The sequence below is a fragment of the Xiphophorus hellerii genome, chromosome 12 (assembly GCF_003331165.1).
Source record: "Xiphophorus hellerii strain 12219 chromosome 12, Xiphophorus_hellerii-4.1, whole genome shotgun sequence".
NCBI classification, from domain to species: domain Eukaryota; kingdom Metazoa; phylum Chordata; class Actinopteri; order Cyprinodontiformes; family Poeciliidae; genus Xiphophorus; species Xiphophorus hellerii.
Genome location: NC_045683.1, coordinates 34,370,463 through 34,393,934, shown reverse-complemented (window position 1 = coordinate 34,393,934; position 23,472 = coordinate 34,370,463). Strand labels below are relative to the sequence as shown.

At 38.3% G+C, this 23,472-nt stretch overlaps 1 protein-coding gene and 1 long non-coding RNA gene across 8 annotated transcripts in view; one reads left to right on the top strand and one right to left on the bottom strand.

The window, feature by feature from the left end:
• Positions 1-354: 354 nt before the first annotated feature.
• On the top strand, positions 355-22,610 carry LOC116729167 (uncharacterized). The gene is made up of 4 exons (XR_004341095.1): positions 355-499; positions 1,858-1,866; positions 14,627-14,638; positions 22,600-22,610. It is a non-coding gene; the product is annotated as an uncharacterized LOC116729167 (long non-coding RNA).
• rad17 (RAD17 checkpoint clamp loader component) overlaps positions 512-23,472 on the bottom strand; it is a 46,472-nt gene continuing 23,511 nt past the window's right edge. Inside the window, exons 7-18 of one of the 7 annotated variants that reach the window (XM_032577523.1) lie at positions 17,187-17,239; positions 16,280-16,405; positions 13,827-13,896; positions 13,630-13,744; positions 13,295-13,477; positions 12,482-12,585; positions 12,238-12,384; positions 9,299-9,427; positions 3,932-4,052; positions 2,568-2,625; positions 1,463-1,671; positions 512-939 (exon numbers count right to left, since the gene is read on the bottom strand). In XM_032577523.1, the coding sequence (XP_032433414.1) occupies positions 1,500-1,671; positions 2,568-2,625; positions 3,932-4,052; positions 9,299-9,427; positions 12,238-12,384; positions 12,482-12,585; positions 13,295-13,477; positions 13,630-13,744; positions 13,827-13,896; positions 16,280-16,405; positions 17,187-17,239 (1,278 nt within the window). In that variant the 3' untranslated portion in view covers positions 512-939; positions 1,463-1,499. Of the gene's footprint in view, positions 940-1,196; positions 1,672-2,567; positions 2,626-3,931; positions 4,053-6,986; positions 7,776-9,298; positions 9,428-12,237; positions 12,385-12,481; positions 12,586-13,294; positions 13,478-13,629; positions 13,745-13,826; positions 13,897-16,279; positions 16,406-17,186; positions 17,240-23,472 lie in introns of those variants that run through there. The other 6 variants (XM_032577525.1, XM_032577526.1, XM_032577524.1 and 3 more) reach the window with 6 other exon arrangements.

The following is a 23,472-nucleotide window of genomic DNA, read 5'->3' as shown; positions in this document are numbered from 1 at the left end:
ACCTTTACTAAACCTTCTAGAAACTTACTTCCAGTGTAAAAGTTGAAATGTTAAAAGCTGCAAAAACTGTGATTCATCTTGCTAGTGTTGAGGAACAGAGTCCAAAACACAGCTGTAAATAAAAACATTTGGTCTCAACTTTATTTGAATTTTAGTTAAATTTTTATAAAAATTACAAACACAACATCTTCATTTCTGCCAATGGAAAATCATTTCAAAACACCTGAAATGGTTTTATTCCTGTGCAAATCAGAAAACATAAATATACCAAGACCTTTTTATACAGAATATAAATTTAACCCAAAAATATTACTTAGATATTGTGGGAACAAAAATTTTAGAACAATAATTACTTTCCATCTTGTTACTGTACTGTAAATGACAACAGAACTACAAAACAATGTCAATAAAGTTGAAAGTCTATTTGGTTGTCAATACCATTTGTGAAGACATTATGAAATGTAAAAATCTCTACACCAGTATTTATCAATGCAGTTTTGTTTTTATAAAACTATGCAATTTTAAATATATATATTTTACTGTCACAAAAACAATAAAAGGTTTATAAAGCCTGAAAGTACAAGTAATTTTTCTTCACATCAACAGTAAAAAGAAATTGCAACCTTTTCCAATCATCGTCCTTCACACAACAGAGCATAAGGAAAAAACCCTTTTGGTTGTTTTCTGCTCCAACAGAATGTAGCTGAACAATTTTGCAAAGCTGTATCTGATCCACAATGGCCTAAAAATGTAGACAAAAGTAGACAAATCTGACCAAAATGCACAGTATGCAGCAACAACTCACTACCTTTACAGCACAGTGGTAGTTAAAATCTCAATTTGCTTAGCAATCACAGAACCTGGACTTGTACAACTCTGGCTATCGAAGTATTCAAGCTTGGCCAACACTGGAGAGTAATCTGGAAAACCTCAGTCAGTCTACAACAGAAAAAAAGAATTGATGTTACAACTGAATCACAGTTCAGATCCCAACCAGACTGAAATATGTGCTACAGCTATGAGAACAATACAGAAACTTATCTGTAAATGTTAATCAACAAGCAACAGCAACAAAATCCAAAAAATCCCAACAACGTAAAAAAGTACATTTTAAAGTGAGAAATGTACCGAGGTCAGTGCCATGGTTGTGTAAGCAATTGAATCATGGTTTGCACACTAAATTTAAGACATACAACTGTTCTGCATTTCTTTAATAACTACATTTTATTTAATAATGTCATGGTAGGATCTGTTATGTGCTTTTGTACACTAGAGGTAAGAAACCTTTTCAGAATGTGATGAAAGCCACTGAATTCTTCTTACATCCTTTTTGATAAAACCACAGAAATGATTGAGTTTCATCTGTTTTGTAATTTTCTAAAACTCAAATATTTTTGCAAAAATAAACTTATTTACCTAAAAATATTTTAGGGGAATAAAAGAAACAAAGAAATATTCTTACAGTAAAAGACAACAAATGAGTGCCAGTGGCATTTGAATCAATCACTGTCATATTCTTCTATGACGACTTCCTCTTCCTCCAAGAGCGCTTGGTTTGTAAGAAGATGGGACTGACTGACTTGTAGACCTTTCTCAACCCTGCTGTGTAATTCCTCTTCTTCCTCGATCTCCTGGCCCATCTCTTTGTCTCTTAGATTCTCCAGTTTTAATCTGTACACACGTTACAAAGACAATTTTCATTTGAAACCTTCAGGTTCAGTTTTCTTCATTGGTAACCGTGGATACAGTTTAGCTGTGGTACAATAAAACAAAGACACAGGCTGCCAAACTTCTCACTGTTGGTCACTGCTTGCCCACAAAAATCCGGCACATGTTTTATGAAAAAACAAACAAAAGCATTAGGAAGTAGTCCTTCCAGGAAGTGGCCCTTGAGGACTGGAGTTTGACACCCCTGTTTTAGAGCGTTCTGATTTAACATAAAGAGAGAAATCATATTTCTCCTATTTTAGTTTCCCTTTATTGGCTTCCAGTTAAATTCAGAGTATAATTTTAGCTTCTTCTTCTCACATATAAAGTGCTTAATTAAGCTCCAACCTATGGACCATCAGAGATCTGATTGGTCCATATGTTCCTAAGAGAGCACTTTGCTCTCAGGCTGCAGGTTTACTGCTGGTTCTTAGAATTTCTAAAAGTAGAATGGGAGGCAGATTCTTTTATTATCAGGTTCCTCTGCTGTGGAACCAGCTGCCAGTTTCAGACACACTGTGTACTTTTAAGGCCAGATTTAAAACTTTCCTTTCTGATAAAAAATATAGTTAAAAACAATATTTAATCTGCAATATACAATAGTCAAGTGGGGGAGTAGTAAATCCATTGGAATAATAAAGTTAATTAATTATTTCAAAAAGGACGGTGACTTTTTCACATGGGGCCAGGCTGGTTTGAGGAGTTTTTTCCCTTTGTAAATTAAATAATCATTTGAAAATATATCTTGCATGTACTTAGGTTATCTTTAAGCTTTCTGTGTCAGTGCTGTCATCCGATTACCAAGACCTATAAAATATGTACAAAATTTATAATACATGAGCATTAAAAAGGTTTCGTACCTGCCAGAACATGTCCTTAGTGACATCTGACCCACATCTTGAATAACAGCCATCTGTGCTATGAGGAAAAAAAGTAGGATGTTACTTTAATCACCATTAATTAATTACCAGAAACATTTTCTGTGGTTCACAATTTATTTCCCTAATTATATAATTATTGCGTCCAGATCAATTTATTTCGCCCCTCAGTCCCAGCCATGTGACTTAGAGTATTGGCCAATACCGAGTCCCAATCCGATACTTCAAAAAACATTTAGAAAATGAACCCTCTATATGACAGCATTGACTAATTTGTATATTTGATTATGTGAGCCAGGATGTTTAGAAATGAATATCAACATTGACAATGCAAAAATAATATAAAGTACTTTTTAAAAGTGATTTGAAAAGTATTTTAACTACAAACAAACTTTATACACTTGTCTGAACCTACTCTAAATAAATCAGTTTTGTATAATATCAAAATTAACCAAAAGACAATTATCAGAGGCACATACAGTGGAGGAGGTGAATCAGTGATGGAGGCTGTGAATCAAATTTAGTTTGGTGTGAAAAAAAAAAAGCAAACATAAATAACTATATTTACATTCTATTTACTGTAATCCAGAGCAGGATCAATGGCAGCTTTGTGCATGTGGGATTCCATTGCAATGTGTAAAGGAATGCAGTGGCTCTGCTCTGCTCTGCTCTGCTGCAGGGTGAGTCTACCGTCAGTCAGACACCGCTCACTGTCACTGCAGTACAATCTATGCTTTTCTGTTTCGTCACCAATGTCTCCATTAATGGCGGTCTGAAAATACGGCAGCAATGTCACTAAGTTGGCAACAGTGCTGATGCTGTGTTCTGCTTCACGTTACTGAAGTTGTTATGCTGAGAATTGGATGCATCATCACACTCTTCATCGCTGCTGTACAGACTCTGCAGCTGATTTTTCTTCGTAGGGATTCAGCGGCTTCTACAGTCGGCCGACTGGGAATCATAACTAGGAATTGAACATTTTTAAATTTATCAATTCCCAACCTTCAATTCTCAATAAGCATAATGGATAGGTTTTTGACAGAGCTTTGTGTGTTTGAGTGTGAAGGGTAAGGTTTTGTGGGGGAGAAGGGGGGCTCAACAGAAAAAGCTTGGGAGTCACTGGTGTTAGGAACCATCTAATCTATAAAACCACAGATCTGAAAGATAAATGAGGCACAGCAGTTTAAATGTGAAACATTTTTTAACATTTAAATAAGACACTTTCATATTTTAGTTAGTAGTTGTTATTTTTTGGAATCCATTGACTAAACATCATAATTATTGTTATTACAGTAATTTTATAGTAAAGTAAAGACAGTAACAGTGAGGCATCCATTGTGTGCTACCTTGACTCCTTGTAGGGTTAGAAAGTTTGGCCAGGAAAGGCAGCAACTGAGTCTGTAGACCAACTGGAGTCAGACAGAAGCTCTTGAACAAAGACTGCGCAGTCACACAGTTGTCCTGGTGCTGTAAAAAGAAATATTTATTAGTATTTGTAAATGGAAATCCTGAATCCACACTGAATAGTTGTTTTCAGTGACACTGATTCAGAGATTTGTATATATTTAAACATAATAAAGAATAACCACATCTGTACTTGTACTTTTAACTTTATTTAACCCAGGGTGCTTTTATCCTTTGCTTAACAGGTTTAACAATGATTGGACTTTGGAGGCACTTGTGAGGTAGCTCCAAAAACCAATTTCAATAGCAAACTGTAGGCTACTGAAATATTCATGAAACCATTTCCAAAATAATAATCATTTAAATCCATCTATTCATCATTTGTAGTCAAGACAGAAATTTTAGTCAGTATTAAATAAAATAATCCTATTAGTGTAGTTGAGTCTGGGAAACAACATATTGTTAATGGTGGATCTATTAAAATATGCATGCGAGGCAAGAGATGGAAAGTCCATCTGGTGTCCATTGATATAGGCAAGCGGTACAGGAATATACGGACTACAACAAATAGACTGAGAAACAGTTTCTTCCCCACAGCCGTCAGAGCCATTACTCCCTGCCGCCCCCCCCTCCCACACATATCATAACCTCGCAGTCACACATACATATCCCCCACCCCCACACAGCCATATTGTTCTGCACTTTGCACTGTCACATCATCTGTACTTTGCCATAATTGGACCTGCTGCTACTTCTTTGGTGTGGTTGAGTGCCTTTAGTTAATTTAGTTGTATATATTGTTATTATTATTATTGTGTGTTTGCTTATTTTTACTGTATATATTTGACCTTTTGCACGGGAGCTGCAATGGAAATTTCGTTGAATTCTGTTCAATGACAATAAATGCTATCTATCTATCTATCTATCTATATGCGTACATGACTGGACTGGACAGCGGCTACAGCCGCTGTGACGATGCACCACTAGTATGCATCGAGTCATGTCCACAAAACCAGACTGTTTCAATGTACAATGAGCACAAAAATATTCGTAGCACCACAATTTATTATCCGATTTCTATCACATATGGCTTAAATGAAAGCTGAGAAAATTGCTGATGTTTTGATTCATACAATATGTATTCTCCTGGATGTAAATCTATAAATAGTTTGTTTTCTGTCAGTTCTGCCAAGATGCAAGAGAGGATGAATTTCTCTTTTATTAGTAAATAATAACTAGCGTGAACACGCAGGCTAGTAAACAAGGCTCCACTACGGATAAACAGTTATGGCATCGGTAGGTATCAACACTATACTTTACATTAAAAATGTCAGTTCATATTTTAACGTTGAACTCTTGTTATAAGTTATAAATAGGTAGTTAGCTTATATAAAAGCAGTCAGTTAGAGAAGGTTTGCTATTATCTAGGCAACATGTCAAGCCAGTGAATTTGCAATTTACATTTTTCGCTTTGCACGATGTGACATTTCATCTGTATGTTTTGCGACTAGAGTTTTGTCATGGAGTCCATGGGCTCCCATGAAGGATTTACACAAACAGCGCCGGGCGGGGAGAAGAGGACGCCGTGTCCATGGAGCATCAGGCAGAGTGTGCTTTTAAAATTTTTAATGCTTTCTGTCTGCATATAAATATTTTGATTCAGATTCAGATTTATTCGTGTCCCAAATGGGCAAGTGATGTTACAGCAAGTATAAAAACTTAAAGGACAAAGTATCAAAGTTTAAAAAAATAAAAATAATAAAACATACCAAAAAAGACATCAAATATAAATCAATACATAATGGGAAGAATACAGCAGTGTATGTCATTGTTGACCGACGGTTACTACAAACACTAATAATCAGGTCCTTGTCCTGCATTAAAAAGAGAAATTGCTGTAGGAACAAAAGAGAACTTGTACCTGTTACTTTTTATACTAAAAAGTCTGAGCAGGAGGCCAGAAGGCAGAAACTGGAACTCTGCATGTAAAGGGTTAGATCTGTCAGCAGGAATGGTTTTCCTTATAATCTGTCTATTGAACAATTCTGTAAGTGAGCATTGTTCAACTCCTAAGATCTTATTACTTGTATGTATTACTCTGCTATGGGCATTTTTTTACCTAATACTAAGATTTTCCAACCAACAGAGGAGGGAAAAAGTCAGCACAGATTCAATATATGATCCATAAAATAGGGTAATCATTAACCTGAAAAGTCGCAAGCTTTCTTAGACAAAATAATCTTTTGTGGCTCTTTTTAGCAGGTACTCTGAATGGCAGATCAATTTTAACTTATTATCCAAAATAGTCCCAAGATATTTGTAGTTTTCCACTATCTCCACTGTAGAGACAGCAGAAAACTGCTGTTTGATTTTGGGGCTTCTATCAAAAATCAATGCTCGTCCTTTGTTTTCTGTACATTTAATAAAAGAAAAGCTTTATCACACCAGTCATCAAATTCATCGACCACAGGGCCATGGGCATGTTCATCATCATGTAGAAGGCTAACTACCAGCAAATCACCTGCAAAGTTTAATATCAAGCTGTTATCTTGCCGGCTACGACAATGGTCTGTATACAAAATGTAAAGAAGAGAGGAAAGGAGGCAACCTTACAATGACATCTCTCTAGACATGCATCCATTCACTCTGACTTTCTGCGTTCTGGATGTCAAAAAAAATCAAGAATCCAGCCCACCACTTTGAAATCTCAAAGAATGTTGTTAAGTTTATTAAAATGAGTCTGGATTGTGTTAAAAGCCGATGAGAAGTCTAAAAATGACAACTTAGCATGATTTTTGATACATTGAAGATGTTTAAAAACACAGTTTAGTAAAGTGTGTCCAGTTATTGATAGTCTAGTGATGGTTTTACCTCTCCTAACGGCAGAACCACAAGCTGGTATAAGATTTCCAGGTCCTTAAGGGCAATACAGGGGATTTATTTCAAGCAGAATCTTCAGTGTTGTGTGCTTTTAAATTTTTTAATGCTTTATGTCTGCATATAAATATTGTACTTATTCAAAGCATTCTTAATTCATTTGTTATAAATACTTCCCAAGAAAGGGTTTAAACTTTTTTTCTCAAATACCCATTTTTGAGAACAAAAGGACAACTTTTCCACACACATTTCTGAAGTACCCGTTATAATAATAAATATTAACTTGATGAAAATCTCTGGGTCTATATTAGTCATACAAGGATATTATTAGTCAAGGAATCTCACTCAGCCATGGATTAACATCTTTAAAAAATTTATTTTCCATATGTGTAAAATAAATCATCTTATGTAGCAAAGTAATTCTACAGATATAAATATGTGAACATTTTGAGTTATGACAGATGATTCCTTCATGTGCCTCTGTGTCTGCTGCAATGACCTGCTGAAAGAGCATAAATAATTAGATGTGCCAGACATTTTGATTCACAAATTAATATATCCCAAAGAGGAAGAAAACATGTATGTTAAAAATATTTATAATGAAAAATATAATTCTGTCTTGCCCAATGAGGCCTACCTTTTTTAATTACAATTAATTTCCCAGTTTTCATTGGGAAGGTAACATGTAGCAGTGATGGTTTGATCCAAACATTTACTTCTTACCCAGGCCTCTGCTGACTTGTGTTTCCAATAGCTCCTGTGTGGTGGGAGCTGGCACACCGGGCAGCTCACCATGCTGACGTTGGTCATTTGGTCTTATGGCTGTAAGTCGAAGGAGTCAACATGAACCTCCTTTAGCCAATTCCAGGGGCCAAGGCTGACAGGCATTCAGGGGCCACTAGTTCTCTCCTGTAACATGGTGAAAAAGCCTGTCAACATGTCCTAAATTAGAAAATGAACATAAAAGTTTATAATTATACTTAAAAATTTTAAATGTACTTTTTAAAATTTTTTTTTACAGTGGTTGCATTTTTTCCACAACGTTCTACTGTTCCCATATGTTTTATTTGATAACCAAAATACATGTCCAAAGCATTATTGAACATTCAGAAAGTCAAAAAGCATTCATTGCTCAACATGGTACCAGAAAATCATAATGATTTCCACAAAATTTTATTATTTTACATTACATAAGTAACCACAGCTGCTGAGGCTACTACACATTGCTACTGCATTTTCAACATTTACTCATGAAAATAATCTGCAAACAAATATATTCTGTAGAAGATGTTTCACAGATTTTCAGTGCTGAGGAACTCTAAAATAGTGTTAAAATATGGGTATTATGTGAGACAAAACTTTATTACATCCAGGATTATAAACTGCGACTCAAGTGCAAATGTTGCAAACATTCCCATAATATTTCATTTACTGTTTATTTTTGAAAGCGCAGCCCACAATAAAATAATTTCACCAAATCAAAATGCATTTCATTCTGGTCCAAAAAATTACATTGGGACAAATAAATGTAGGTATGAACCAATATTTGTACTGTGGTTGAGTTAAAAGGTAATGTTAAAATGAATCACCATCTAGCTACAACTTTCTTACAGTGCTGCATCAAGCTACAGAGAAATATTATATTTGCTCCATCACCAGTGACACTGCAATTGTATCTTAGCTGCTTTTTTAAAATAAAAAGTAAAGCAAATGAAGCAGAAATACTTACTTTTAAGCAGAGATGTGGCTAGCTAGATGCATTTTGAATCCTTTGAGAGCTCATAGCTTCCTTCGCCTATGAAACATGGCTCCGATGATTACCCTCCTTTTATTTCAGGCTCTGTCTAATTTTCTTTTTTAAGCTTGCCTTTCGTCGTAGGTCTTCTTTTGTTTACTTGTTTTGGTTTTTGGACCAGGTACTAGTCCAGAAATTAGACATTTCCCTGTAAGGCTGTTGGTTTGTTTCGCCGCCATTAGCATAACAGCAGCAGCATACAGCTGCTACTTGAACGACAGATGGACGTGCGCTGTGCGGAAGTGAGCTATGAATACACTGCCCTGAATGACAGAGCAAGAACACTCCTCCTGGCTCTGACTGGTTTTGGTTCCGAAGCAGAGTATTTTTATAAGTGCTATTAGAGAATAAAGGAACAGACAGGGGGATTTGATTTTTTCACAGTTTATCTCTCATCTTCTATTTTCAGAACATAGTGAGATTTTTAACATAAGAAAATAACATATCTTCAAAAAAGTTACACACTGTAGCTTTAATGTCCAATTTGCCGCATCTATTTCTTGAATTCACCGCTGCCAGCTAGGGTGACTACTAGGTGACAGCTATCATCCCACCCAAGAAGATATACCCCTGCATATTGCATATTTATATTTACCACTGAAATACAGCTGAAAGCTTAGCTTTACTAAGGTCATACCTTTTTGTTGACTAGACACCAACTGGGTTTGTGCAGCGGTCTGAAGCCAACAGGAAGTTGACAAGAGTTTGAGTGGATCAACCCTCTGGTTGCCACTGAAGATCCATAGTCCCCTATTATGTGACGAATCTAAAAAGAAAAACAACATCTTTAAAACACTGAAAACTAGTCATCAGACAATCCACACAGGACACACAGTCGGTAGAATAATCAATTTATTCATAATGCCCTTTATATATCAAATTTAAATCTCAAAGGACACATTCACACGGAGAGAGGTGTGTGAACCTGGTGGTGAGTTGGCTCCGGTGGTGGGTTAGGATACCAATCAGATCTGGCAGGTCCAAATGTGTTGTGAGGGTCTGCTGGGAACGTCACTCACAGTCTGCCATGAGACAGAACTTTAACTCCTACTTTAGGAGGAGAGCTTTGAACATGTTTCGGGGGGGACATTGAGTCTGAGAGGACCATGTTCCGCATCTCCATTGTCAAGGTGCCTTATTGGACCTGTTGGTTGTTGGTGCCTGTCAGCAACCTCGGGTGGTTGCTGAGGTAAAAACTCGGGCATGAGAGGAGTTTGGAGAGGCCATGGAGAAAGACTTCTGCATGGCTTCGATGTGATTCTGGTCCACTATCCAGCGTCTCAGGAGGGGAAAGAAGTACAGCACCAACACTGTTTATAGTGGGGATGGTGTGCTGCTGGCCTCGACTCGGGATGTTGTGGGCCGGTGAACAGAATACTTTGAAGACCTCCTCAATCCCACCAACATCCATTGAGGAAGTTGGGCCTGGGGATTCGGGGTCAGGCTCTTCAATCTCTGGGGCTGAGGTCACCGAGGTGGTTAAAGAGCTCCTCGGTGGCAGGGCCCCGGGGGTGGATGAGATTCGGAGTTTCTTAAGGCTCTGGATGTTGTGGGTTGTGTTGGTTGACGCAATTCTGCAATATTGCGTGGACATCAGGGGCAGTTTCCCTGGGTTGACAGTCCGGGGTGGTGGTCCCCCTGTTCAAAAAGGGGGACTGCACAGTGTACTCCAACTACAGAGGGGTCACATGCTTAAGCTTCCCTGGCAAGGTCTATTAAGGGGTCCTGGAGGGAAGAGTTTGGCGAGTGGTCAGACCTTGGATTCAGGAGGAGAAGTGTGGTTTTCATCCTGGTTGTGGCACGCTAGACCAGCTCTACACCCTCAGCAGGGAGGATTTCCTACCCCAAGTGGAGGAGTTTAAGTATCTCGGGATCTTGTTCAGGAATGGGGGAAAAATGGAGCAGGAGATCAACAGGCTGATTGGCGCAGCATCTGCAGTGAAGTGGGCGCTGTACCAGTCTGTAGTGGTGAAGAGAGAGGCCTATTATTTCGCCATGGTAAGTCAAAGCGCCAATAGAAGCAATAGCTCCCTTCTCGAGATCAAGCTGCACGTTTTGATGTATGTATTGTGGTGGTGCATGCACGCGCTCGAGCTGCATTAATGGAGATGGAACAAAAATACATTGGGTGTTGAACAATAGGTAGGCCCCAATGACCATAATAATGGAAATAAGGTTAAGTTTGAATTAAGTTTTTGCTATTTAAATGAGAATTTGGTTGAAAAGGTTTAAAAAGTAGTAATCAGTAAGATATGACAGGATGTAGCTCATCAGCTCTATTCAGCGACAACAAACCAAAAAGATGAAGCTATCCGGGACAGAGTGCATGGGGCAATGGAGCAGAACGTAAAGACAGGTTGTGAAGTTATCACCTCAGCATAAAGAAGATGTTCATATGATGTGCTGAACCATGCACCTAGGATTTTGCAAAAATTCTCAGTCTACAGTCTAAGAGTGTTGCAAATGCAATTTAGTGACAACATTCTTCCACAAAGTCCAGGATGTTATTCAAATGTCATAAATTCACATGTTCATTACAGAAAATGTACTGGACACTGGGTGCTGCAACCACAGAGGGTGAGGAAGGTGGCTGATTAGATCCAATTCCTCAGAATTCCCTGTGCTGGAGACACCACTGCTGGAAATATGACTGCTTAAATCCCCCACCCTTGCAATAAAATTCAGAGCTGATCAGGTAAGAACTGATCTCCACTCCAAAAGAAAGACCTGAATCCCAAAGTCTTGTCTTTTGAGTAAGCCTTGAACAGAGACATACTGTAGCTCAGAGCATTTCCTTCCAACCTGCTGGCCAGGAAAAAGAACTATGACCATGTGTTCTTTTTTTAATAAAATTTGCAAAAAATTCTACATTTGTTTTTTTCTGTCAAGATGGAATGCTGAGTATACATTCATGAGAAATAATAACTTTCCGGATTTTAGCAAATGGCTGCAATGAAACAAAGAGTGAAAAATTTAAAGGAGTCGGAATACTTTCCATACCCACTGTATAAGTTAGGATAGTTTCATTCTACACTTTTTCAATCTATACAACACAATTTGTTTATGTTTCTTATTGAATCCAGTTGGAGTGGCTGACTGTGTATGTCTACCTATATATACAGTACAGACCAAAAGTTTGGACCCACCTTCTAATTCAATGGGTTTTCTTTATTTTCATGACTATTTATAAGGCAAGAAATCCCACTTATTAACCTGACAGGGCACACCTATGAAGTGAAAACCATTTCAGGTGACTACCTCTTGAAGCTCATCAAGAAAATGCAGAGTGTGTGCAAAGCAGTAATCACAGCAAAAGGTTGCTACTTTGAAGAAACTAGAATATAAGGGCTATTTTCAGTTGTTTTACACTTTTTTGTTTAGTGCATATTTCCACATGTGTTATTCATAGTTTTGATGCCTTCAGTGTGAATCTACAATGTCAATAGTCATGAAAATAAAGGAAACTCATTGAATTAAAAGGTGTGTCCAAACTTTTGGTCTGTACTGTATTTAGCTTCATGTTTTTTATATTCTATCAATCTGCCATTAGTTTATACTATCTATTTAAGGACTAACCATCCAATTTCCTGTGAGAAGATCTGCATCAGACAGGTACTCGCTAGCTCTGTCCACATCTTCTATGTCAGAGAAGAAGTCCAGATAATTCTGATGGAGGCATAGGGTGAAAAACTCTCCAGAAGTTTCTGAACGCTCAACAACAAACTAAATAAAAAGATAAACAAAAAAAATGAATCAAAATGAACAGAATAAAACCCAGATCATTGTCAAATTAAATAAAGTGGGGAATAAAGAACCTTACTTCGGGCTGCACGAGCAATACTTCTCTATGATGTTGCAAAAGGTGAAATGGCAGAACAAGTCCAGAGGCACCTTTAGATTCATTTGGACAGTCACCATTTCCACCTGTTGGTCACATCATTGACACATCATTTGACTTAAACAGACTGTACCACAATCTTTAGACTCTTTCAATTCAGATTCAACTGTAGACCAATTTATGTTATTCACATAAATTCAAAAATACTTTATTAATCCCAAAGGGATATTAAATGTTGTTGTAATTCATATTATTAAACATTTAAATAGTTATTGCAAATACTGATGGCTGTGGACGGGGATAATCTCTTGTATTACAAGAGACTTACTTCAATTGAAATTGAAGAAGCCTCTGACTGAAAACACATTTTACTTCATAAAAGGGAATCGGGTCACATAAAGGGCTGATTTTCATTGTAGGTCTTCCTGCTTACGACATAACATTTGGGTATTAAATCTACCAAATTTATCATTTTTGCACAACATAAAATCAATAAAATGAAAAAAAAAAAAACCTCTAAATTGTATATTTTTGTCTATAGCTGGAGGAATTTTATTGAAAATAAACCTATCAATGAAAAATTTTATCCAATTGTGTAAATAATTATCAATGAAAGTAGTTGTACAAATAAGAATGATCTTATTCTTACTTTTTATTCCTTACATGGTTCACACACTCTATAACCTACACCACCACAGTGTTCCAAACCAGTGGTAGTTTAATACCAAAGCTGTCCAATCAGTGTACAATAATTCTGGTGCCAAACGTTCAAGCCACTTCATAGCTAGTACTCACGTTTGCAGTGTAGAATCTTTCCCAGTGCCCTAAACAAGAAGAAAGAAACATCTTTCCCACCAATAGCCTGATGCTCTTCTTGCTCCTTAGCTGACTTTGCTCGTTTCCCCTTCTGTTTTGATAGAGCAGCAGCTCTTTTCAGTGACATTGCAGGTGGTTTCTTCAATGTACACAATCCTTTTTCTGACAAATTTTCAAAAACATTAGAAAAATAACATAAGTTGACCTGTCCTGAAAAGCACAAATATTCATTTGCAATATAATTGATTTTAAATTTGTACAACTGCATTTTTGATCGCATAAGTGTCATGGAGTGGAATGTGGCATAACTTTACCCAGGAGACAGCAAAACTGCAGGCTATTAATAGCACTTCGTATGTCTCCAGAAGATCCTGAACAAAGCATTTCCAGTTCTGCCTTCTCAGGAACATACAAACTCTTATGACTCTGCTGAAAATGAGAAGAATATTTAATTAGGCAGATAATACAGGAAAAAAAAAACAACAACTTACTTTTGTACACTTTATCTCACCTTCTCTGCCTCCATGTATACAATGTTTTTCAGAATCTTCATCATTGTTGTTGCAGGAACAGGATTAAAACTGAAGTGAATGATATAATATAATGTTACTGTGAATCTAGCATGATAGTAATCAAATATTCAAAATTTAAATTAAACAAAAGAAAACTGACACAAACGTATTTTGTTTCTACTAGCTGCACTGGAGTAAAAGAACAAAAGTACAATATCACCACCATTTAAACTCATTTAGCATATCACCTATATTGTTTTGCAATATTGGTTAAATAATTCACTAATTATAAAATAACATTAAAAGTAGGCATTTATTCTATTTAAATGTTTAGTTTATTAATGAAACATTCATCTATCCATCCAATTACAAAACCTAAAATTTCTTTTGGGCCAGCTTGACGTTGTTTTGCTGTAGACGTTGATTTACATGCTGGATTCAGATAACTGACTGAAGCAAACACTCCATTCAAATAACTACATGATTTAAGTCAATATGAGTGAAATATTCACTTAAAATCTGATTTTATAGAACATTCAGTTTCTCCTTTAAAAGCATCAAACAGCCCCTAAAATATGTTTGAATGCAGCATCTTTTCAATCCAATTGAAAAACCCTTCATTAGTCCCAAAAGGAAAATGTTGTAACTCATACTATCCCAGGTTCTTCAAAGGGTTGTTGTTTATGCTGATAGCTGTGAGCAGGAAGGACTACAAGTATGTCTGCATTACAACAAATCTGAAGAAGCCTTTGACTGAGGACACTCTCTTGTAATACAGTCTGATGAGGAAGATGCTCAGGATTTTTCAATGGTGCAAATCATTGTTCATTTTATGAAGTGTGGAAACCAGTGTTTCCACAGTGGTTCTCAGAACAGAATTAGCTTTCTTTATCCTGTTGGTTAGCAATTTTAAGTCTCTGGCTCTGATGCTGCTACCCCAACAGACGATGGCAGAAGAGAGTACTCTTCACAAGAGACTTACACAACGCAGCCAAAAATGAAGGCTCTAAGCTTCCTCAAAAAGAACAGTCTGCTGCCCCTTTCTGTATCCGATATAAATGATTTTAAATTTGTCCAGTTTTAACATCACTGCTGCATCTCCAGCAACAGGGTGCTGGAGATGCAACTCCATAATGGAAATAGCTCTTATTTCTCTGGAATTCCACAATAATCTCCTTTGTTTTGCTACCATTTAACATAAAATGTTATCTTACAATGTTGGCCATTTCTAAAACTGCAGATGACACCTGCATTTTAGAATTCAAATGACAAGAATGAGTCTTAAGGAAACACCGGAGTGCTCTGGTGCACACTGCTTCACTGCCTACTCCAATCATTGTTGCATACACAGCAAAATAGACATGTGTTGAAACCCAACTATAATGAAATACAAACTTTGCTTAATGTTAGTGACAGCTTTCCCTCAATGTTAAAGTCAGAGTGTTCACAGCTAAAAAAAACAGGTTCATTGAATTTATTGATTTGGACATCATTGAAGGATAATAGATAGAGATAAAAGATAAAATAATGGCTTTAATGTGAAACTATGTATATTATGGGTCATATTTGATTAATAATTTTCCTGCATCTGCATTAATGTGTGTGTGAAGTTAAATATACTTATATATATTTTATATATATTGTGTTTGTGTTGAGGAGATGCAAAACAAAACCAAACGGTACAGGCAGTCAAAAATGGGCCACCGACTCATAGCCAGCAGTGACAGGAATGAGGCAGCTTACAGCCTGACTGGGGCAGAGGCGCCTCCTTTGAGACCACAAACGTCAAGGCTGTGGTGTGGCCAGAACCTGTCGTTCAGGTTGTTGAGTTGATGGTTCAAGAGTCAACTGCAGAAGGAAACGGCAGCACCTTGCCTCCCCTTTGACTATAAAGAATGATGGCGATTTTAGTTTTTTGTGCGCTGCTGCATTTAAAATAATAGCCCCATTCAGCCACCACATTTCTTTTTTTTCTGTCTTTGTGCTCTGCTGACCTGTCCCTACATTTGCTGTGTTTAGTCACATTTATTTAGTCCTGAGAGAGAGAAAGAGACTGAGAACAACAATGTGGTTCAGCTGCTCTGTTTTTCAAACCTATGTAACAACGAGAACCGATGGAGACAGCATACTGGAATTACTTTTAAAATAAATGAATATCTATTTATACAGTAAATTTTTGAATTTATTTATGTCTTTTAAATTAGGCAGTAATATAAACAATAGTTCAGCTGACATAAAGCAAATAATTACTTACAAGCAGCTGCTTTTTGTGCAGTATTTTTTTTCCAAATATTGTTTATTAGAATTAATAAGCAGCTAAGAAGAAGAGCAAAGCTTACTTTTCATTTTTATTGTTTGACAATAAACATGCTCTCCAAACTATTTATTTGTGACAAAATTTGGAGATAATTCCCTGGCATACATTTCAAACAATAATGTCTATAACTTGAACCTGATGCAGCTCATGTGCAGCTCCTCCTGAATCTCTTTGGGGAAAAGAGACCATAAGCTGCCTTCTCCACTTCGAGAGCCAGACACTATAAATACCAGCGGACACTGACTATTCCTTACAAAGACTCTGGAAGACAGATAAATGAATAAATATATCAAACAGAATCTGTGAATTAGAGAAAAACAACAATTTTGAAATCTACATACAGCAGAATTAACACAGTTATGTGAATAAGTGTTTGTCCCATTCTATGATTTCCTTTTTTTTTTTTTGCACGTTTGTCACACTCAAGTGTTTCAGAAATCAAACCAGTTTAAATATTAGTGTTACACCCCTGGGTCTTGAGGGCTGGGTTGCAGGTGTTTGGTGTTTGCCCTTGTGCTCCTCCCCTTTGCAGGTGTTGCTGGTCTGTTGATTTGGAGCGCAGAGTATTTAAGTCTGGCTGTCTCCACCTTTGGCGTCCGCTCTGCCGCTTGTGGTGTTTTGTTGCCAGGCCTCAGCTCCCCTCCTTTTGCGTTTGTTTCTTTGTTTTTGCATTTCAACACTTCCATATGCACTCACACAACACATCCAACCATTTGCATTACACCACTGATACTGACATCCACAATCCATTGTAGTTTTTGTTAATAAATATTCCTTTTTATGCACTTTAACCACTGCATGGCCTCCTGTTTTGTTGTGACTTTGAGCCAGTCGTAACAATTACAGTAGTAAATGACAACACAAATTTTTAATTTAGCTTTTAAAGGAAGATGTTTGTAAATAATCTCAGAAAAAAAAACCTACATAGCCCTGTGTGAAAAGTTGATTGCTGCCCCCTCCCCATTAAAATGTAACTGTTGTTTATCACACCCGAGTTCACTACCTTTAAACACACACCGGCCTGATTACTGCCGGAACTCACCTCAAGGTGTCATGAAAGCTGCAAGGCTGTCTGTAGAACTGGTTTGGAAAATCCTGGAAAGAACAAATATGAAGGAAAAGTGAAGGGATGCAAAGCTTCGTGTTGAAAAATATATGACATAAACACTTCTCTTGACAATGTGAGAGAGTCAGAACATGCAGTTGGAGTAGAAAACATATGTATTGATAAGTAGAAGGAATGTGTTAGTGCATAAAAGAGAGACTGACAATAACAATAATGATAAAATTTCCAATTATGTAAAATCAGTTGGAATGTGGACTTTGATGCTAAAAGATTATAGTGACATACAGATCTTATTAGTATTTTAAGATGGCAAACTGTACCAACTGTATCCAGAAGATACAGGTCAGGTCAGATTTCCTCCACCAAAGTGAGAAAATGACAGTTCACCTTGTTGCCTAATTGACTTCATTGTGGAAAGAAACTATCTAGAAAATGTGGGAACAAATGAAACTTCAAAAACTTCAATATGTTCAAAAACATATTTAGTCTGATTAAAAACCAACATCTCAACCAGTATATTTCCCCGTAAATATTTGGGTTTTGTAAGATTTCTCTTTTATGTTCTGGCTTAGAAGTCAGGCAAACAGTATTGTGAGTCTGTTAACCTTGTTCTGTCAGGTCAGATTTCCTCCACCAAAGTGAGAAAATGACAGTTCACCTTGTTGCCTAATTGACTTCATTGTGGAAAGAGTCATATGTTTAAGGTTGACAGACTACCACCAAGACGGTTGATGACGAGAGGGTAACTGCAACAAACTATTACAACAACAATTCCATGGTGGCCCACACAGATGCAGCAGCTTGGAGCTCCTCTCATTGTCTGTGTTTTTTATGGTCTCATTTTTTCTAATATGGGTAGGATCACCTGCAGTCAACAAGATCTTTTCCGCATTGGATTATGGAGCAAACAGTACATAACCGAGGACTTTATAGATATGCGCAACATACTGCTGAACATGGATCACAATCCAGTCTTTTCGTAGATATCCATCCTAATGTTCAGGCAAAAGAGGTGGCAAAATGAAAGAAAAAAGCGGGGATGCCAGGCTGGTGTCTTGGCACAATTACAGAGAGGGTCAAGCTTCAGTTGGCAGCAAACAAACTGGTACTCGACAGTTGCAATTTGCTGATCACAGAGACCTGCATCTGTGAACAACAGTTGGTGCACAAATGCCACAGTTATTGACAGGCATTGCTCAGCTGACCTGGAATCTATGACCGTTAGATGCAGGCTGTTTTACCTTCCCTGTGAGTTTACCGTTGTCATGGTGACTGCTGTATGCATTCCACCCAGTGCTAATACCAGTAGAGCTCATTTGAATGACGCTTTCAGCAGACAACAGAACAACCACCCAGAGGCAGTGCATGTGGTCGCGGGTGATTTTAACCATGCTGATGTGAAAGTCTGATATAGCTGTGACCTTATATGTGGAAGTTATTCCACCTTGATGTTTCATGGCAAATAGATTTTGACACTTAGTCATGCCAACATGCTTTGATGTACGAAAATCCTTTGATAGTTTTTGACCTTCAATGCCTCAAGAGTGTGCTGAGTGATTTTGAAGTCTGTCTCTCAAAAACTGTAGGACGAGTTTGATCAGATATGACGTCTATAACAAAAAGAGAAGACAGCAGCTTTGATCCAAATTGGCCGACTTGCTGTTGGGTTAGGACCATGGCTCCAAGAGACTTTATTATAGAACCTGACAAGATACCAGTGACGTGCGGTCAGGGGAGGCAAGTGAAGCAGAGCCTCCTCTGTCATAACGGAAAAATGTAATGATAAAATAATTTATATCGCTATTTTCAACCTGTGGTTTTGTACTGTAAAGCAGTGGTCCCCAACCACCGGCCGCGGACCAATTGGTACCGGGTCGCGCAAGAAATAATGAACTATTTCCAGATGTTTTATTTTGAAAATCCTAAACCGGATTTTACCGGTTACGTCTTGCGCGTCAAAATTGAGCCACCTTGCAGCAGAATGAGTAACAAAACAACATCAGAGCAGTGCGCGCGCCCCCCCGCCCCGAACAACAGCATCGGACTCGATACTTACGACGCGCACTAACCCCCCCCCCCACTCCCCGGTCCGCAGCAAAATTGTGAAGGGCTAACCGGTCCGCGCGACTAAAAAGGTTGGGGACCGCTTCTGTAAAGTATTTATTTTCTATTTAGCTTAACCAATTCTGATTATTTTTTCTTCAAAATCGCTGAATTTTCCCCATTCAAATGCTCAGAAGTGAAGCCGGTGAGGCAGCAGCGAGTTGAGCCTCACCTGGGATTGATCAACCTCTCACTAACTGCACTGGCTGCCATTCTATGGTAGCATGCTCGTCCTGTCTGTGCGTCGCCAATAAAATGGCTAAAAAACATTTAATGTATCAACTGATTTTCCATAATTTAGTTTATGTATATAATGCAAGGGCGTAGGTTTGGTCTAAGTTTTGGTGGGACCTTACAACTTACTGACCAACCCTCCCCCCCACCGACCATTTTTGACCAGTGGGGGGGGGCACCACATTGGCTTAATAACCCCCTCCCCTCCTGCCCCCTCCCTATGTGAAAAAATATTACATAATTAACAGACCTATTCTACCTCACATTCAGTGCTGACCTTACTAAACACCGGACTTTACAACAAATGCGTTGCATGATAGATATCTAACTTATGGGTCCCCTCACTGTACTTACAGCCGAGGTAGCGAAATAACTTCTAATGTCTGTCGTCCTTTTCTTTTTTGGTGGCGACATGGTCTCAGAGACTCATAATAAATGTCAAACTCAGAAGGAGACGCGTTCACTTTCAGCACCATGGACCAAGCTTCCGTTCCGCGTGTGGCCAGCTGGCCGCCGCCTGTGGCAGCTAATCAAAGAACGAAGAGCTACGTTCTGTGAGCCAATAGCGGCATGGGTCTTCATAGTTCATAACAGCGAATTTTAAAATGAATGCTACCACTGCGTAGTATATTGAAATATTAAACTAATCAATGTAGATTTTCGTTTATTTATTTTGTTTTTGTTAAAAAATACATATGTTTTTTTTTTTAATTAATATGGCAAAAATTGGTCGGGACTATTTTATATCCCTTGAATATTGGTCGTGACATGTCACGACCGTCCACACCCAAACTTACGCCCATGATATAATGTACAGTGTTTTTTGTCACCAACTGTGTGTGTAACGTGTTTCATGTGCGGAGGAGCGATCAGAAACCAGAGAACAGATTCGAGGTGAGGCAGGCAGTTCTCTTGTCTCAAGGCAGGGGGCGCTCATGATCCCAGACATTGTGACTCCACAACTGCAGAGTAAGAGACAGTAACAGCGAGCTAGTCATATAGTAAAGTGCAGCAATATATTTATAGTTTTCTCCTCGTATCACAGCAATCACTTATAAATAATCGCAAAATAAACATTAAGCCTAAAACCATACTACTGCAACAGACTGAATGTTCTGCTCTTTGTGTGGGAAATAGCTGAGTGTTTTTTTAGGGGCGTTGTTGTCAGTTGCTATGGCAACGAGTCTGTGTGTAGCCTGGCCAATCCAGAGAGTAAGAAAGACGTGGTTTTGAGTTGAACTTCAATGGGTTTTCTCTTTGCTGTAGAGCACAGGTGTCAAATTCCAGTCCTCAAGGGCCGGTGTCCTGCAGTTTTTAGATGTGCCACAAGTACAAAACACTGGAATGAAATGGCTTAATTACCTCCTTGTGTGGATAAGTTCTCCAGAGCCTTGCTAATGACCTAATTATTCTATTCAGGTGTGGTGCAGCAGAGGCAAATCTAAAAGTTGCAGGACACCGGCCCTTGAGGACTGGAGTTTGACACCCCTGCTGTAGACCATAGAACGAAATTAATAATATCTACTGTACATGTCCAAGTTTGATTGAGTAACGGAATTATTCTACGGCAACAGCGCGGCTATGGATGACATGTAAAAGAATTGTCTTTTTGCCCTCCAGCGTTGTCCGCATGCACGAAATTTCCTTATGTAAACAATAACATGCAGGGGGTCTATATTTGTATATCTGATTATGATTAAGTCAGTGCCTCACCAGCTATGAACCCCACCACACGCAACTGCAAGATACACAAGTGTACTAAGTTTCATAACTCTGGATTAAAGCATGGCTTGGGGCCGATCATTTAAAATATTCTAGGGAGCGCTGTGGAGGAGTTAGGCCACACCCACCAAATATTATTGTGGATTCCTGTCAGGGGTGGGTAAGGATCCATCCTAGTGAGTTTGGTGCAGTTCGGCTAGAAACTGTGGAATTTAGAGCCAAACATAAGTTTGGCCATGCTGCCACGCTTTTATTGTCACTTCGAGGTGAAAATTTCGGTAATAAAACCGAGTGAAATAATACCTCCAAAAGGATCCAAGACCAAGACAAGACCGGATGAGGAGTTTGTATCGCTCACTCAAGTGAAAGAGTTACTGACCCAGCAGAAGGAAATGTTACTTCAACAACAGGACAATTTAAAAGTTTTGTTAAAATCATTATGGACACTACAAGCACCAAACTGGATAAGCTGTCATGAGAAGTGCATGACATTAAATCCAGCCTGCAATTTACACAGAAAGATGTGGATGATGTCAGAGCAGGCAAATGCGGCAGTCGGATGTATTTAAAGTTTGTGGCAGCCTGTTGGCAACCACCAATAAGAGGGAGTACCTGGAGGGACAATCAAGGACAAAAAATCTGGTTATCAATGGAATTGCTGAGTCACCAAACGAGACTTGTGTTGAGACGGAGGAAAAAGTGAAGACAATTCTGTCTGAAAAGTTAAACCTACAACATGAGGTTGAGATGGAGAGAGCTCACAGCACTGGGAAAGTGAGAACTTAGAGGAGACAGACTGGACGATTGTCGTCAAATTCCTGAGGTACAAGGTAATGTAGTATCTGAGACCACTTTTTGATGCTCTCGGTCTCGTCTCAGACTCGGCCACATTTGGTCTCGGTCTCGGGCATTGAGGACTCGGGGATTTTATTTCAAGACCAGCCGAGACCACAACTGTGGAAATGTCCCTAAATTGTCAGCATATTGTCCAGTTTATATTTGTCAACATTCTTGTTTTCACTGAATGCAAAACATATCGATTCAAATCGAAGCAATAACGTGACTTACTAATTACGCGTTTTTGTTACCGCTGCCACCCGTTGCCTCCTCCTTTAATTTGCACGAGGCACTCAGACGGTGTGCAATGTTTGTCTCGGAGCGGGAGAGGATGCCCATCTAATCGTAATAAATTTAGATTGTAACACAGAGATTGAGGCGAAGCAGGAGACATAAGAATTTGAATTGATAATTATAATTTATTTCAGCCCTAAGTATTTAATATCTAGGTGTTTTTTATGAGAATGTGGATCTTTCAGATCAATATGAGAAGCAGTTTTGATTATATTTCACATTTTATTGTGTCATGTAGTGTGCGGCGCCGGTCTTGGTCTTGACTCCGTCTCGACTTCCCTTGGTCTTGATCTGACTTGGTCTTGGACCCTAAAAGTCTTGGTCTTGTCTGGATTTCGATGTACTTGGTCTTGACTTGGTTTTGGGTTAGGTGGTTTTGTCTACAACCAGTCACCAGGTGACTGGTACAAGGACAGATCATCTATTCTGCAGCGCACCAAGGCAGTTAAGGGATCGAAAATCTTCATTAATGAGGACTTCACAAATGCTGTAAGGAAGAGGAAGGGGGAACTGATGCCGGATTTACGAGCAGCTCACCAAAGAGAGGACATTGCTCATCTCCGCTATAAGTTGATTACCCATCTCCGTTCGAGTACCCCAAAATGCAGTCTGCACCCAGCAAAGCCATTCATTATCCAGATATACAAATATTATCATGGCACAAAGCACAGCTGACGCGTACCCTACATGGAAAAACTTGCTACGGATCACTGATTATGAGGATGTGGAACTCACTACATTTCAGTACAAAGCCCATCATCAGCAAGATATTGAAAATGACATTGATCCTGATAGTTTTTGTACAGGTATCAACGACAGTTGTCACTATTACACTGATGAGTAGTTTAACAGCAGCATTAAAACTGAACAGAAGCTTTCAATAATTCACTTTAATAGCAGATGCTTGTATGCAAATTTCTACAAAATCAAACAGTACCTCTAACAACTGTCACAGACTTTTAATATCATTGCATGATCAGAAACGTGGCAGTGAAAAGGGCATGGACTTTGAAATTGATGGTTATGAAATGGTCTGTAAAAACAGAGAAAACAAAAATGGGGGTGGTGTAGC